A 15145-nucleotide genomic window follows, 5' to 3' on the forward strand; every position below is an offset into this window, starting at 1 on the left:
CTGTATTAACGCACCTGGATCCTTCTTCATTTATTTCTTTAATCGTTATATTTTATATTCTAAGCTATAACAATCCTATGTAACGTATTGCGGAGACTTCCAGCTTTTCTCCTTGGTTGCCATCTCAGTTTTGACAGCTCCATTTCCCAGTTTTTTTGAGCACGCAAGTCCTCCTTTCTGGCTCCCGGATGTTCCAGGTTCTGTTGCCCTTGGTTTGCCCCAGTCTGGCTGCCACGCACTTATCCACGAAGCTCTGTGTTTAGAGGCCGAGATAAGGATACTTAGAACCGCCTTTCAGCTGGTAACTAAGCTCCTGTTAAGTGCAACCCTTCACGCTCCAGTCCGCACCCCGGCGGGCACCTGCCTCCCGCGCAGGCGCGCGAGGCAGTGACGCAGGCCCTGGACTTGCGCGTTCAGCAAAGAGTGGAAGAAGCCGGCGACGACCTTGCATTCTCAGCCCGATTCCTGCCTAGCGGCCTGATCATTCGCAGGTGACTGTGCCCGCGGTGCCCCACTGAGCCCGCGTGCGACCCTTTCCCGGACTTCCCCTGTCGGCGAACCCCATCCGGCTCTGCTCCACGCCCCCCTGGGGTAACCCGCTTTGCTACACCCCCTCTCCAAGCTTGTCTCTGGGGGACGCCAACCTTGCTGGCCGCGCCCACTTTCTTAGCCTCAAGTCCTCTCTCTCTCTTCTTCGGCGACCCTTCTCAGCCCCCGTTCCGTCTCCCGTCTCCGAAGCTCCCCCTTGTTCTTGCTCTCTTCCCTTTCTCGAGAGTCTCCATTCTAACCCTCCCTCTTCCCAAAAGTCGCCTTCCTTATTGTAACCTCCCTCCCCCAGCTCCGGCCTCTCCTCCAGTGTCCCTATCCTGATTGTACTACCTCAGCCTCTGCCTCCTCTTCACATCCCCAGTGCCCAGAATCTTTCTTGTTTTCCCTCCATCTCCTACCTCCTTCCCCTTCCCCCATTCTTATTGTATCTCCCTCCCCTTCCTTTCCGTGTCCCCCATCCTGGTTGTATCCGCCCCCCTTCCAAGTCTCCGTTGCTACCCCCTTCCTCGTTCCTTGTCTCCATCCTGATCTGACTTCCTAGCATAGCCTTTCTTAATGGTTCTGTCTAGCCTAGCACCCCTCCCCCTTTTCTGGGTCCCTGCGAGCTTCCCCTGTGTTCCCCACTATAATCTTATCCTTCCCTGTCCCACGTCTGGTCCAGTCTCGTGCCCCTCCCTTTACCCCAAGGGTCCCTTCCGTGTTCCCCCAAAGACCCACATCTTGATTGTATCCTCTCCTACTCAGCGCATCCCTTCCCCAATGTCCCCTATCCTAATGGTATCTTCCGTAGAGCCGCTTAGTCCTAACTCCCCCTCCCCCCTTCTCCACCATAGCGGGTGAGATGGGGGGGGGCGCTCTGCTGAGGATGGAACCCCTTTGGCCCCTCCTAATAGTTCCTGTGGCCGCGCAAGGGACTGTGGCTGCCTCATTAAGACCCTCGGGTTATCTTTGGGTCACCCTTAGCGGCTCTGGTGGTGTTCCCTGCGCTTTCATGGTCTGTGGTCTTAGACCGTCTTTAGTTTTAGGAGTTTGATTGTACAAGTGTTAAATTGTTATCCAGCTAGATCTAGACCTTGGGAGGTCAGGGATTTTTATTTGGGGTAAGCAGAAATTGTTTGTTGTAGCTCTCAGTTCATAAAGGAGTGGAGTAATCCCCAGTGTTTTAGAGTAGGTGGAGAGGTCACAGAGTTTAGAGACTGCCTGGCTAATTCAGAACACACTGATCAATTCCTTCAAAAAAGCTGTGTGTGTGTGTTCTATTTACTAGAATAGGAACGCTTTTCTCTTGTGGTCTCTGAGGCAACCAGTCCAGGAAGTGAATTGTCCCACTTTACAGGAAACGGTAGGTTGGCAACTGGGATTTATCACCTGCTTTCTTAGGGCGATGAGTGTTTGCTGAAGGAGTCATTGACCAAACATGGCTGTGTGTCCTCCAGCCTGTGCTGTGGGCTTGCCTTCTCCAGTGAAGAAGGGCAGGTAATTGGGAGTGCTGCTGCTGGCTTCTTCCTTAGGGGTTTTGGAGTGTTTCCTAGGCCCAGGACTCTGGGTGGTCAGCGGGCTATGGTTAGGACAGGTGGCTTGGGAAGGGACCCTCTAGCCAGGCAGGTGCTTGCCTGGGTTTCTCTAGTGTCTGTGATGTTTATTTTGTGTGTGAGGGATTTCCCACGGATCTTCCTCAGGACAGGAATCAAAATTCTGTTAGGGTGTTTTCCTGTCAGACACACAGTAGGTGTTTGGTTACTTAAGGGTGTTAGCTCTCCTTTGTAAGTAATTTCCCTGATAATAAAGCCTGAGTTTATGAAATCATTCTCCCTCACTCTCTCACCATGTCTGTCTGTCTGTCTGCCCCAACCCCTTTCTAATCTCTTATTTCTCTGTCTCTGGAAACTGAACCTGTAAGCTGTGGTTTTTGCAGAGAGCCAGTGATTTGAGATCTTTTTGCCGTGAACACCTTCTAATGAGTCAGCTGCAGCCAGCAGGTGATACTGCCGGGGGTGGGGGGTGGGGGGGCAGTCCACCATCCCAGACACAATCTCGGCTGTCTGGTCAGGAGGTCAGCCTAGTCCCTGAAGTTTATGGTGTCTGTGCATTCCTCCTTCTTGTCTCTGCTCTTCTCCATTACAGTCCCTGTTTAACTGGGTTTGGACATTATTAAAGATGCTGAGTTCTGTGTTCCTCCCTGTGCTCCCTGGGTCAGGGGTTAACTCAGAACAGCCAACCATGAACAGATTCCTTTCAACAACACATGTTATGAACATGTCCTTAAAATACAGAGGTTAAAAGTGCTCCTATATGCCCTTCCTGTCCCTTGTCATTCCCTATTGTCAGTAATAAGTCATATCTGTGAGTACTGTATCATATGGACAGTTCCTGTTTTGGTAGTGAGAAGTCAGCGAAGGCCATTAGTAAAGGTACAGTCTTGGTCGCAGTAGAAGTGCCGGGATGGAAGGGACCATGGAGAGAAATTGAGGCTTGGCATCATGTGGCAAGGTCAGAGTCCCTGAAGAAACGTCTTCCTTTGAGGATAGACTATGGTGTGGAACACTGAGCAAAATATCCCTTTCCTGCCCAAGTTGTTAGGGTCCTGGTGCTTTATCAGAACACTAGAAACCCTGAGACGGTCTATGTGAAGGTAGTTCTAATGTGTCAGTGCAAAACCTAGCTCTTGCCTCGAAGGGAATGTGGTGGTTTGTTCTTAGACAAACGTGCGTGATGACCATGACCCCAGGATATGGATTCATTTTTCCCTGGGTGTCAAGTTCCAGCTGAACAAACAAAGTCTTAGGTCCAGGCACAGCGGTGGAGCTTCAGTTAGGAGCTTACAGCAGGGGGAAAACTAGGAATCTGTGGTCTGCTGAGTCAATCCAGTGCAGAGGTTTCACACCCGTCGAAAGGGTGTTAGGTCAGATGCAAAGTGGGGGGTGAGTGGGAGCTGAAGATCACCCAAGATAATTTGTCTGTGGATCGCTAACATTCTGACTCTCCCCAGTCAGAGAGTCTTAATTAGTCCTCCAGCCTCGTAGAATCTTTAGCTTAAATCTACATCGTTGTTGTTTGCTTTTTGGGGACTGCAGTTCACAATTACATGATTGTATTTATTAAAGTAATGTGTACATAATGTTGACAAGCCTAATGTTACTTTAGGCCTTAGAGTAAAAATATCAGTTTCTTGCTCCAGCTCACTCTTCTGTCACTAATAACAACCATTTTCACTCTTTTTTTTTAATGTTTTGTTTTTTTATTTTTTATTCTTTTTATTTTTTCCCCATGAGATGGGGTTTCTCTGTGTAACTGTCCTGACTGTCCAAACTCGCTTTGTAGACCAGACTGGCCTTGAACTCACAGAGACCCACCTGCCTTTGCTTCGCAAGTGCTGGAATTAAAAGTGTGTGCTACCACTGCCCGACCCATTTTCACCCTTTTAAGCTGCTGTTTTGATATAGTATCTACTTCTATTTGTGCGTGTGTGTATGTGTGTGTGTGTGTGTCTGTCTGTCTGTCTATCTATCTATCTATCTATCTATCTATCTATCTATCTATCTATCTGTTTTTTGTGACTGTTTCTCACTGCATAGCCCTGGTTGGCCAGGAATTCACTATGTAGATAAAGCAGTCCTCAAACTTCTAGAGATCCACCTGCCTCTAGGCCCTAGAGCTCTAGGATTAAAGGCACATACCACCAAGCCTAACTAGTTTGAGGAGCTTAAACAACAGCAGCCAAGCATGCCTGTATGTGCAGTGTCGATGAATTCAGAGGAGGGCATAGGATCCCCTGGAACTGAAGTTGGACGTGGTTGTGAACCAGCTGCCGTTGCTGCTGGGAACTGAACTCTGCAAGAGCAGTGTGTGCCTCCCTTCTCTCTCATCCGCTTGCTGTACCTCCCTCCAGCCCCAAGGAGCTTTGAAAAAATTCTTTGAGGAATCTAGAATCATGTTGTTCTGGAAAATATCTCATGCCATTTCTTTGCTTTTTCTCTGTGATTTGTTTTCAAAACCACATAAACAGCCTATTTATTTATTATTCTGAAGGTTGAGCCCAGAACCCTTCTCTATGCCATGCCACGCTGTGGCTGGGCTGTAACCTTAGTTCCTAGCAGAATTTTTTTTCCTCTTAAAATGTTTATCTAAACTGGGCAGTGACAGGACACACCTTTAATCCCAGCGCTCCAGAGGCACATATGTGTCACACTTAAAAACCAGATTACAACTGGAGGGAGTCGCTTCTCTCCTCCCCACCACTTTAGGTCCTGGGGATGGGGAATGAACTCAAGTCATCGAGCTTGGCTGCCGAGTTCCTTAACCATCTCTCTAGCCCCTCCTTTTTCTTTCTGAGAAAAAGATACCACCACCACCACCACCACCACCACCTCCTCTTCCTCTTTTTCTCCTCCCCTCCCTCTCTGATTCCTTTCGTCCCTCCCTTTCTTGCCCTGCTTTCCTCTTCCCCCTTTTTTTTCTGGTGCAGGGGGGTGGCACCCAGGGAACACAGGTTCCATTCAAGTGCTCTGCCACTGAGCCCAGGCTTATTGCTCTGCCACTGAGCTGTAGCCCAGGCCTATTTGCTCTGCCACTGGGCTGTAGCCCAGGCCTATTGCCTTTTTGCTTGTGGTTATTTTAACCCAGAGCTCTGAATGTTCTTGATTTTAGAACATTCTGTTTTTGACTTTTGGGATACAGCGTGTGTTATTTCTGTGACAGTGATGCTGCTGGTGTTTTTATGGGGAGAGCCTGGGCCTGGGCAGCCCTAACAAGCCAGACAACCACTGATCCCTACTAGACCAATTAGACAGACAAGTGATAATGAAAAAGCCACACACCCCTTTCCACCATGTCTACCTTTCAGGGTCTGATACGAGGTTAAGATTTTTTTATTTTTCTATTTATTTACCTTTGTTTTCCATGTAGGGTTGTTTTGTGTACATCTGTATATTACATGTATATAATTCCTTCAGAAGCCAGAAGGTGTTGGGTGCCCTGTGATTGGATGTGTTGTGAGCCCCCATGTGGGTGCTGAGAGTTGAACCTGGGCCCTGCTCTTAACTACGGAGCCATCTGTCCAGCCCCAAGGTTAAAGTAGGTTAGGGAGTGTGCATAACTAAGCAGTTCTGGTCAAGGCATGCATCACTGGCTCGTCATTGGTTGACTGTCTCTCCTGTAAGGTGGTCTCATAAGTTGTCAGAGCTGAGAGACATCTCTTTCCAGGAGACTTGCCTCCCCTCTGGTGGAGTTAGGCTTCAGCCTTTCCCTTCCAGCGCTCAATGAGTGGTTCTATAGCATGAATATTTACCTAGAAAGTCAATGAAATGAACACATCAATCTTAGTCTTTATAGTGTCTAGGATGAGACTGGGAACACGTTCGGTGCTCTGATTTCATTCAGTAACTGTTGGAAATTCTATTGGGAGAATGTTTCATGCTGTTAGTCACTGGGAACCTAATTCAAGCCAGTTTAAAATACAAACCTCCCCTTTGGCTTAGCAGAAAGCCCAGGATTAGGTTGATGTCTTCTGAACCTCTTTGCTCTTTCTCCTGCAGCTGACGGGATGGCGTTTGTGAAGAGCGGATGGTTGCTGCGGCAGAGTGAGTAGAGACGCTCGAGTCTGCTGAAGCAGATCACATTTGTAAACAGTCATGTCTGGCCAGCGCTGTTGTCTTGCATTTCCTCTGGGGATTTTTGGAGCCGGTGAACTGTTTGTGGAAACCCAGAGTTTTCCACATAGGAAACTGGAAAGCGCGGAAGTCCCCGCTCCTTTCCCTTCCTCAGTCCTGCGCTTTGTTGTTAAGGACTGACTTGAGGCTGCTGAGTCTGACCATGCCTGGGTTCCCTGCCTCTGGCCTCTGTGTGTGGGAAATAGCCTGTCCTATGTGGGGCCTCAGAAGAATCAGCAGGGAGACGTGCCTTGGTGGGCACACTGGCCTTTTGTTTCTAGAGGAAACTCAGTTCTTTGGGCTTGAGGTCCAGTCTCCTAGATCTGGCAGCTGTGGATGTGTTCCTCCTTCCAGCTGTTCTCCTAGGCTGCCACTCTGACGTGCTGTCAAGCAGGGGGAGCCAGTTACCCCTTCCCAGACCTGGAGCGGTGCTGTGTTCCCCAGGTCTGCGGGTAGCCCTAGCCTAGACAGAGTGAATAATGCTGGCTTTACTGATATTTCAGAGGGTGGCCTCAGTCCCAGAGGGCTGCCTTCTGTTGAGTTTTGTGGCCCCAACCTCCTGTGAATGGGGGACATGGGGCACTTTGCTCAGACCCAAGGACAGGTCTTTTGCCAGTTCTTTGGCTGGCCTCTGATTTTCTCCTTAAACATCGCCATGCTCTTGGAAGGTGAGCCTTTTTCTAAGTTATTATTATCATTCTTACATGTTTTTCCCATCCATGATGGAATGTTGAAAGGCCCAGTCTTGGGTGGGCCTTGTGCAGGTATCCGCAGCTGCTGTGTTCATGAGGACAATGACCGTGTTGTTTACTGTCACAACGTGGGAGGCCAGCTCCCAGGACTGTACCCAGGGTAGCGAAAGAATGCCTTCTCAGAGCACTGAGTAACTTAAAAATATTCCTTCTCTATCTTTGGGCTAGACTTTTCTTTCTGCGGGTAAAGAAAGAAACACACACTTTCTGATGGTAGCTTAAGAAAAAAAGGGACAAACACAAGCTTTCCCGATGGTAGCCTTCTCTTTTACTTCATCTTGAATAATCTCTCTTTCCAGGCAATCTCTCTGCACAGTTACATCTCTTTATAAACAATTGCATATCTCTCTTTGCATCCATATGTCTCTCTCCTGCACAGCCATACACCGCTCCATGCAGTTACAACACTTTACGCAGTTTACATATGCTTCCTTTACATGTAGCTCTACTACAAACACATCGCTCTTCTGTACAGCTACATATCTGTATCCCTCTGACCACTCAGCTGCGTCTCTTCTCGCTTCTCCGACACCCCTTCTCTCCCCATCACACATCTCCTCTCATAGCCAAAGCTTCTGGACAAATATGAATCACATCTTCAGGGTCACGTAGCTCTTCTTGAACAAACGACAAGAAACTGAGCCACACTGCTCACACAGTTTCTCTCAGTCTGACTGGCCAGTAAGCGAAGTAAGCACGTAGCTCTAAGTGGTCAGGGTTCCCAGGCAGGAAGTGACATTGAAATTCAGGACTTAAACACTAGACAGTTGGCTGAACCTTGTGGTTGGGGAGTGCGTGCAGAAAGTTCATTGCTGAGAAAGTTATGTCTACTAAAGTTGCTTCATGCTCTGGCCTTGAATCAGCAATAAATACCTGGGAAATTGATCTTATATTTTCTTCTCTAGGGACAGCCAGTTTGCTTTTAATTTGTTATAAAGTCTAAAATTCGTTGTCTTTGTGACAGAGTACTATTACTTTTCTATGTCAGTCTTAGTAATGAAAAATATTCTAGTATTATTTCTATTCATCAGAATTATAAAGCAAAAACCATCTGTATATATGTGTGCCTGCAGATGGAACATTTTCATGAGATAAACACACAAGTAGTAGGAAAAATACCCATAGTTGTTTTTAGTGGCATATGAGAAAAATGACAGAGACAAACAGTCATTTACGTTCAGGGACCCCATGACCTTTCCAAGTGGGACTCCCCATCAGAGAATTAGTCCTCTGGTGGGTCAGCCCGTTGAATACTGGTTGTCACCTGCTGTATATTCTCAGTGTCTGGCAGTATCCAGATGGCAATGTTCCACAGATCTCTTCTCCATCCTTTGGTGTTTACATGTTCCCTGTCCGCTCTTCCTTGATATTCCCATAGAGGGCTGCAGTCTCAATTTCTCATTTATTTCACGACTTGTGCTTTGCTTAGCAGCCTTCCTGTGCTTGCGCTGTTTTTTTTTTTTTTTTTAAGATTTATTTATTTATTACGTATACAGTGTTCTGCCTCCATGTATGCCTGCAGGTCAGAAGAGGGCACCAGATCTCATTGCAGATGGTTGTAAGGCACCATGTGGGTGCTTGGAATTGAACTCAGGACCTCTGGAAGAGCAGCCAGTGCTCTTAACCGCTGAGCCATTTCTCCAGCCCCCTGTTAAAGTGGGAATGACAAGGCCATGCCTGTGTCTGTCAGTTTTCCGTGGGTGGCCAGTTTCCGCTGCACCTTTATTGTGTGAGCTCAAAGATGACTTTCCCTCCCCCCCCCCCACCAGGTACTATTCTGAAGCGCTGGAAGAAGAATTGGTTTGACCTGTGGTCCGATGGTCACCTGATCTACTATGATGACCAGACTCGGCAGAGTGTAGAGGATAAGGTGCACATGCCAGTGGACTGCATCAATATCCGCATGGGACATGAGTGTCGGGGTAAGCAGTGCCCGGAACTGCCATGCCTTCTTTCCTGACAGCCTGCTGCCAGTATCAAATTGGGCGCTGGCCGGGCCAACCATAGTGGGGCTTGGGCGCATACATCATCAGCATCTTGATAGATGGATCCCCTCCCCTCCACTTGGAGTTAGGCCTTGCCTGCTTCTCTTCATCTTCGGAGAAGGGCCAGACTGCTACCAACCCTAGGAAAGGTGGTACGCTCTTAGGTCATGCTGGTTTTCTGATTTAGACACTGCGTAGACGTGGTAGTCTGCTCAGTTTCTTGAAACCTTGCTGAAGTACATTGGGTGCTGGGCTCAGTCATTCTTCCTTTATGCTCACTTTACGCGGAACAAATGGTGTCTTCCTTGTCAGCCAGCTAAATTGTTTCTCTTTTGCTTCTTAGTTAGGCCCCAGGTTTTCCCCACGTAGCGATGTACCATCTTGTTCTTCCCTTCCGTGGGTTCTTATTTCTAAGAATGAGTGAGGAGGGAGAAAAAAAAAACCAAAAACAAAAAGACAAGCTGTGGTGTGGTCCTTCACTCTGCTTGCTTCCCCTAGATATCCAGCCTCCAGATGGGAAGCCCAGAGACTGTCTGCTGCAGATTGTCTGCCGCGACGGCAAAACCATCAGTCTCTGTGCCGAGAGCACAGACGATTGCCTGTGAGTTTTGGTTTCATTATGATTTCATTTTGACTCTTTAATTGACAGTATTTTCTGCTCTGATTTCCACTGGTCAGGAAGGGAAAAGAATGGGAGTAGCGTTTCCCTCCAGGCTGGGTCTGTAGGAGAGAAAGGCGGCAGGGGCCTCTCTTGGATCTGATTTCTTTCTTGGGTGTGTATGTCTGTGTGTGTGTACATGCGTATGCATGGCTGTGTGCATCTGTAAAGACACACGTGTGCCATGGCCAGGGTGGAGGTCAGAGGACAATATCAGTATCGGTCCTCACTTTTCACCTTGTTTTTGAGATGGTCTTGTCGGATTTTCATTGTATTTTCCCCTGAACTCCCAGAGAGTCTCCTGTCTCTCCTTCTCATTTCTCCATAGGAGCGCTGAGTTATACATCTTAATGTTACACATCTGGATTTTTTTTATATGTGAGTTCTGGGGATTCAAACTCAGGTCCCTATACTACATGGACAATGCTTTCACCCACTAAGTCATCTCCCGAGTCACCTTTATTGTGAGTTCTTTCTCTCTTGCTCTAGCAGTGTGGTGGTTTGCATAAGAATGGCCACCATGAGCTCCCTGTATTTGAAGGCTTAGTCATCAGGGAGTGGCACTGTTTGAAAATGATTAGGAGGTGTGGCCTTGTTGAAAGTGCAGCACTGGGGGTGAGCTTCTAGGTTTCAAAAACCCTGCCAAGCCCAGAGTCTCCCTGTCCGTGGATCAGGATGGGGATCTCGGGTACTCCCCAGTGCTGCTTGCCTGCTGCCATGCTCCTCTGCCGTGATGATAATGGACTAAACCTCTGAAAATATAAACCAGCCCCCAATTAAGTACTTTTTTTTTTTAAAAAAAAAATAGGAGTTGCCATGGTCATGGTATCTCTTCACAACAATAGAACAGTAGCTAAGAGATGCAGGATCCCAGAGTGAGTGGCAAAACCCGTTAGCGGCCACTTTGTGCTTTTTATCGATAAACTCACAGTGGTCTTATGCATGTGTATATATGTGTGTGTGTGTGTATGTACAAGAGATGGGGGGAGAGAGAGACTGACTGACAATGTAGCCCTGGCTGACTTAGAACTCTCTTTATAGACCTCACACTCAACAGAGATCCATTTACCTCTGCTTCCCCATTGTTGGTATTAAAGGCTTGTGCCACAATGCCTGGATAAACTTTCTTTGGATTTATTTTTAAATTTTTATTAAAATTAAAATGTGTATGTATGTGTGTGTATGCTTCCCCCTTCTCCTATTGGATCTGTGCCACATCGGTCATGTTGGACTGAGGACCTTAAAGTTTGACCCCATTTTCATTTGATTTCATGTGTAAAGACCCTCTGTCCTGGTGCATCACACCCATCGGTACTGGGGAGCATGACTTGAGCGTGTCTTCTGAAGGCACGTAATTCAATCCCCTACAGAGACCTCTGAGGAAAGATGGGGAAATCAACCTGGATTGTCTTCTCCAACTGTTGAGTGAAGCGAATGCTTTTACTTATTTACCATCTGTTTATCCGATGGATGCGTTCTCTGGCTGAGCCCTTCATTAAGATTCATCCTCTGGAAATATTTACAGGCGCTACAAGGGAAGCAGGGCATGCTGGGGTACACCTGCCATCCCAGCACTTGGGAGGTAGGGGTAGAAGGGTCAGGAGTTCACAAACAGAACTGGGCTGTGTTCTTTTGGTTGGCAAAAATGTTGCCAGCTCGCTGGCTGGTTTTATGACAGCCTGACACATGCCTGACACTGGAGGGGAGGGAGGCCCCCTTGAGAAGGGTAATAGTCTCCATGGCCTCTGCCTCAGCTCCTGCCTCGAGGTTCCTGTCCTCTTTGAGTTTTGCCCTACCTCTTTTTGATGCTGAACTCTTATATGGAAATGAACCCTTTCCTCCCCAAGTTGCTTTTGGTTATGGACTTTCATCACAGCGATAGTAACTCTAACCGAGACAGTTGCAATCGCTTCATATCATGGAACATAGACTAGTTATTAAAAATGAATTAGAGGCTAAGTGTGTTGGCATACAGGCTGAGATGGGAGGATACTGAATTTGGAGTCAGGCTGGGTAGGTTTCCAGCCAGTGTTGGCTGCTGATGAGAAGGTTTACAGCACATTTCACATATATTAAAGGAAAGAAAATATTAAATGTAAAATATTAAACGTAAAATCTAAAATATATTATGCTTTAAACAGTATAGACTATAGATCTGTTCTTTAAATATACATCTTTTCTTAGTTCGTGTCTTGAACAAAAGATGATTTGGTGGGTCTTGGGCTAAGGCCTGAAGTTTTGTTTTATTTTGTTTATTCTGACGTGGTTGGGTTGGTAGAAGACAAGGTCTCCTTCTACAGCACAGGTTTGCCTCAAGCTCATGGTAGTCCTGCTGTCTAAGTCTCCCAAGTGCTGGGATTACAGGCTAGAGGCTTCTTTAATCAAGCCTTTCCAGGACTGCTGATGCTAGCCGGATTTAAGAATCACTGGAATGTTGGGTTTGTTTTGTTTTTTTGTTTTCTCCAGGGCTTGGAAGTTTACACTGCAGGATTCCAGAACAAACACAGTAAGTTGCCATGGTGGTTCCTGTCCCGTTTGCATCCCTATCCCCGTTCTGTGTAGCAAACTGAAGAACAGGAGGTAGGGAGGAGGAAGTGGAAGAGAGGGGGCGGTCTCCTGACCATGCACTGCCCCGGGAACTGGACAGAGCAGGGTGGCTCTCGCTGACAGTGGTCATGCCAGATTACGGTAGGAGGTCTCTGCCGCGGTCTGAATATGAGACATCTCCCATAGACTCACTTGTTTGAACACCTCTTTCCCAGCTGGTTGAGCAGTTTGGGAAAGTTATAGAACGTTAGGAGGTAGAGCCAATGGGAGTCCCTGGGGGCGGGCCTTGAGCCTGTCTTGACTTCCTATTCAGTCCTGGTCCAGGATGCACTGTGACCAGCTGCCCCCTGCCTGCTGCCATGCCCTCCCCACCAAGATGGACTGTCTCCCTCTAGAACTGTAATCCAGAACTAACTCTCTCTCCCCTGGATTGTTTCATTTGGTTATTTTGTCAGATTAATGAGACAGTAGCTAAGACAACACCCTCCTCCCCGAGGGGTGACAGTCCCAGTAATTCCTGCTATCCATCATCTTTCGCCGGGTTTGCATCACCTTGAATTCTGTTGTATTTTGAAGTAAAGCTTCAAAGGGAACCATGGTGCCCACTTTATCCATAAGATCACAACCTCTTGGGAAACCAAAACCTTCTTGTCCTTGTCCCTAATTCTATTTCTGATCTTAGGAGATACAGAAACCATAAACCCTGTTGTAACCCCGGCAGAATCTTTGTGGTCAACATGTTCATTCTTAGATGGGGCTCTACTTTTTTGCAGCATCTTTGTAGGGAGAAAAGAGTAAAGTAGATGGGGCTTACAGAAGAATTTGTGCGGGTGGGAATGAAGTCAGAAACCAGTCCTCTGCTCCTCTCAGCCAGATCCTTTTCCTCCAAGCTCACGCCAGACTCCAGTTGCCTTTTTCGTGCACAGCCCCTGCTCATGAAATTAGTATCGGTGACTGTATTGTAATTAATATAGTCAGCAAAATCTTACCAGTGAGGCTGGAGCCCCCCTGGATCAGCAGGAGAGGCCCTTCCTTCTCAGAGAGCCTGTTAATCTTTCGTTTGCTGAGTAAATGTGCTGTTGGTCCTAGCTCCCTTGTCTCACACAGGCGTACGTTGGCTCAACAATCTTGTCTGAAGAGACTGCTGTGGCCGCTTCACCACCCGCCTATGCTGCCTATGCTGCGCCAACCCCTGAGGTAGGGAACAGATCTGAGCAGAGATCGTGAAAGTGGGGGAAGCGGGGGCTCTCTGTGGCTTTGCCATTTCTGCTTGTCTTTTCTTTTGTTTTTTTTGGTTGTGGTTTTATCTTGAGTCAGTGTCAGGAAATTAGAAATACACTCAGAATCTTTCCTGGTTATCACAGAATATTCCTCATCCTCTGTACTTCAATGAAACAGCAACTATTGAGCTGGTGGTGTAGCTCGGTTGATAGAGCTTTTGCCTCACAAACTGGAGGCCCCTGTTCAGTCCCCAGCACAGCATAGACTTGGGGTGGCAACACACACCTGGACTCTCAGTGCTTGGGTGGTGGAGGTGGAACACTCAGGGGATCTAGATCATTCTTGGTTACAGAGGAGGCCAGCTTAAGCTAGAGATCCTGTCTCAAGAGAAACAAAAAAGTCTAGTGTTTATATGTATATTTTCATGTTCAGATATTTTGTTCATAAAAGTTTTTTTTCTTTTTCTTTATGTGAGTGATGGAGATTAAACTCAAAGCTTCACACATGCTAGGCCAGTTCTTTTCCACTGAGCTACCTCACTCACTGTTTATAGATTTATTTATTAATTAAAGGATATATGTAGCATAGAAGGCCTGCTTGTTGGGGTTTCTCTCCTGCCTGATACCCCCACAGCAGGCAAGCCCCAAAGAAAATCATATAGAGATCTCCATAAGTTATAAAACTGATTGGCCCATTAGCTCAGGCTTCTTATTAACTCTTGTAGCTTATATTAACCCATTGTTCTTATCCATGTTAGCCACATGTGTAGTAAGGAGTTGCGGGCAGGCCTGCTTTTCATCCTACCCAGCTCCCCGCCCGGCTAGCTCAGTCGGTAGAGCATGAGACTCTTAATCTCAGGGTCGTGGGTTCAGGCCCCACGTTGGGCGCCATATGTAGTAAGGAGTTGCGGGCAGGCCTGCTTTTCATCCTGCCCAGCTCCCTGCATGGCTAGCTTAGCCCCAGAAATAATAACACACAAATTGTATTCATTTAAACACTGCCTGGCCCATTATCTCTAGAGAGTTAGTTACTGGCTAACTCTCACATCTTGATTAACCCATTTCTAATAATCTTTGTAGCACCACGAGGTGGTGGCTTACCAGGAAGGATTCAGCATGTCTAACCTGGTGGCTGCCTCCATGGCGTCTGCCTCATTGCCCTCTTCCCAGCATTCTATTCTGTTTACTCCGCCTACCTAATTTTCTGTCCTATCAAAGGGCCAAGGCAGTCTATTTATTGACCAATGAAAATAACACAATAGACAGATAACCCTCCTCCATCACACATGACTCGGTACCTTTCTCAGCCGGGCAGATTACACCTTGCTTCTTCCGTGGTGTGGGCAAGACTGGGAGGAATCAGCTTCCTCCTTCCCAGAATTCTCCTGTTCTCATTGCATCACCTTTACTTCCTATCTGGTTTTCCCACCTATACTTCCTGCCTGGCCAGTCAGCATTTATTTAAAACATGATTGACAGATTACAGACAATTCTCCTGCACACATATATATATATATATATATATGTGTGTGTGTGTGTGTGTGTGTGTGTGTGTGTATACGTGGATGTGTATATATGATGCATATTTATTTGTGTGTTGGATTGGACAAGCTGTTTGAGTCCATTCTTACCTCACACTGTGTGGATCCTGGGACTTGAACGCAGGTTCTCAGGCTTTGGTGGCAGGTGCTTTTACCTGAATATCTGAGGATGCCATATAACTAATTACTTATTTTTTCCCCTAAATATTTATTTTATTTAATTATGTGCATGCGTGTCTATGGAT

General features: G+C 47.1%; 1 protein-coding gene across 3 annotated transcripts in view; it reads left to right on the forward strand.

The window, feature by feature from the left end:
* The first annotated feature begins 336 nt into the window (after window positions 1–336).
* Plekhb2 (pleckstrin homology domain containing B2) overlaps window positions 337–15145 on the forward strand; it is a 30195-nt gene continuing 15386 nt past the window's right edge. Inside the window, exons 1-7 of one of the 3 annotated variants that reach the window (XM_048430383.3) lie at window positions 402–491; window positions 1930–2025; window positions 6084–6128; window positions 8719–8871; window positions 9433–9535; window positions 12059–12098; window positions 13247–13336. In XM_048430383.3, the coding sequence (XP_048286340.3) occupies window positions 6092–6128; window positions 8719–8871; window positions 9433–9535; window positions 12059–12098; window positions 13247–13336 (423 nt within the window). In that variant the 5' untranslated portion in view covers window positions 402–491; window positions 1930–2025; window positions 6084–6091. Of the gene's footprint in view, window positions 492–1868; window positions 1892–1929; window positions 2026–6083; window positions 6129–8718; window positions 8872–9432; window positions 9536–12058; window positions 12099–13246; window positions 13337–15145 lie in introns of those variants that run through there. The other 2 variants (XM_048430382.3, XM_085679518.2) reach the window with 2 other exon arrangements.

The sequence above is a fragment of the Myodes glareolus genome, chromosome 18, assembly GCF_982192425.1.
Source record: "Myodes glareolus chromosome 18, mMyoGla1.1, whole genome shotgun sequence".
Classification (NCBI taxonomy): Eukaryota; Metazoa; Chordata; class Mammalia; order Rodentia; family Cricetidae; genus Myodes; species Myodes glareolus.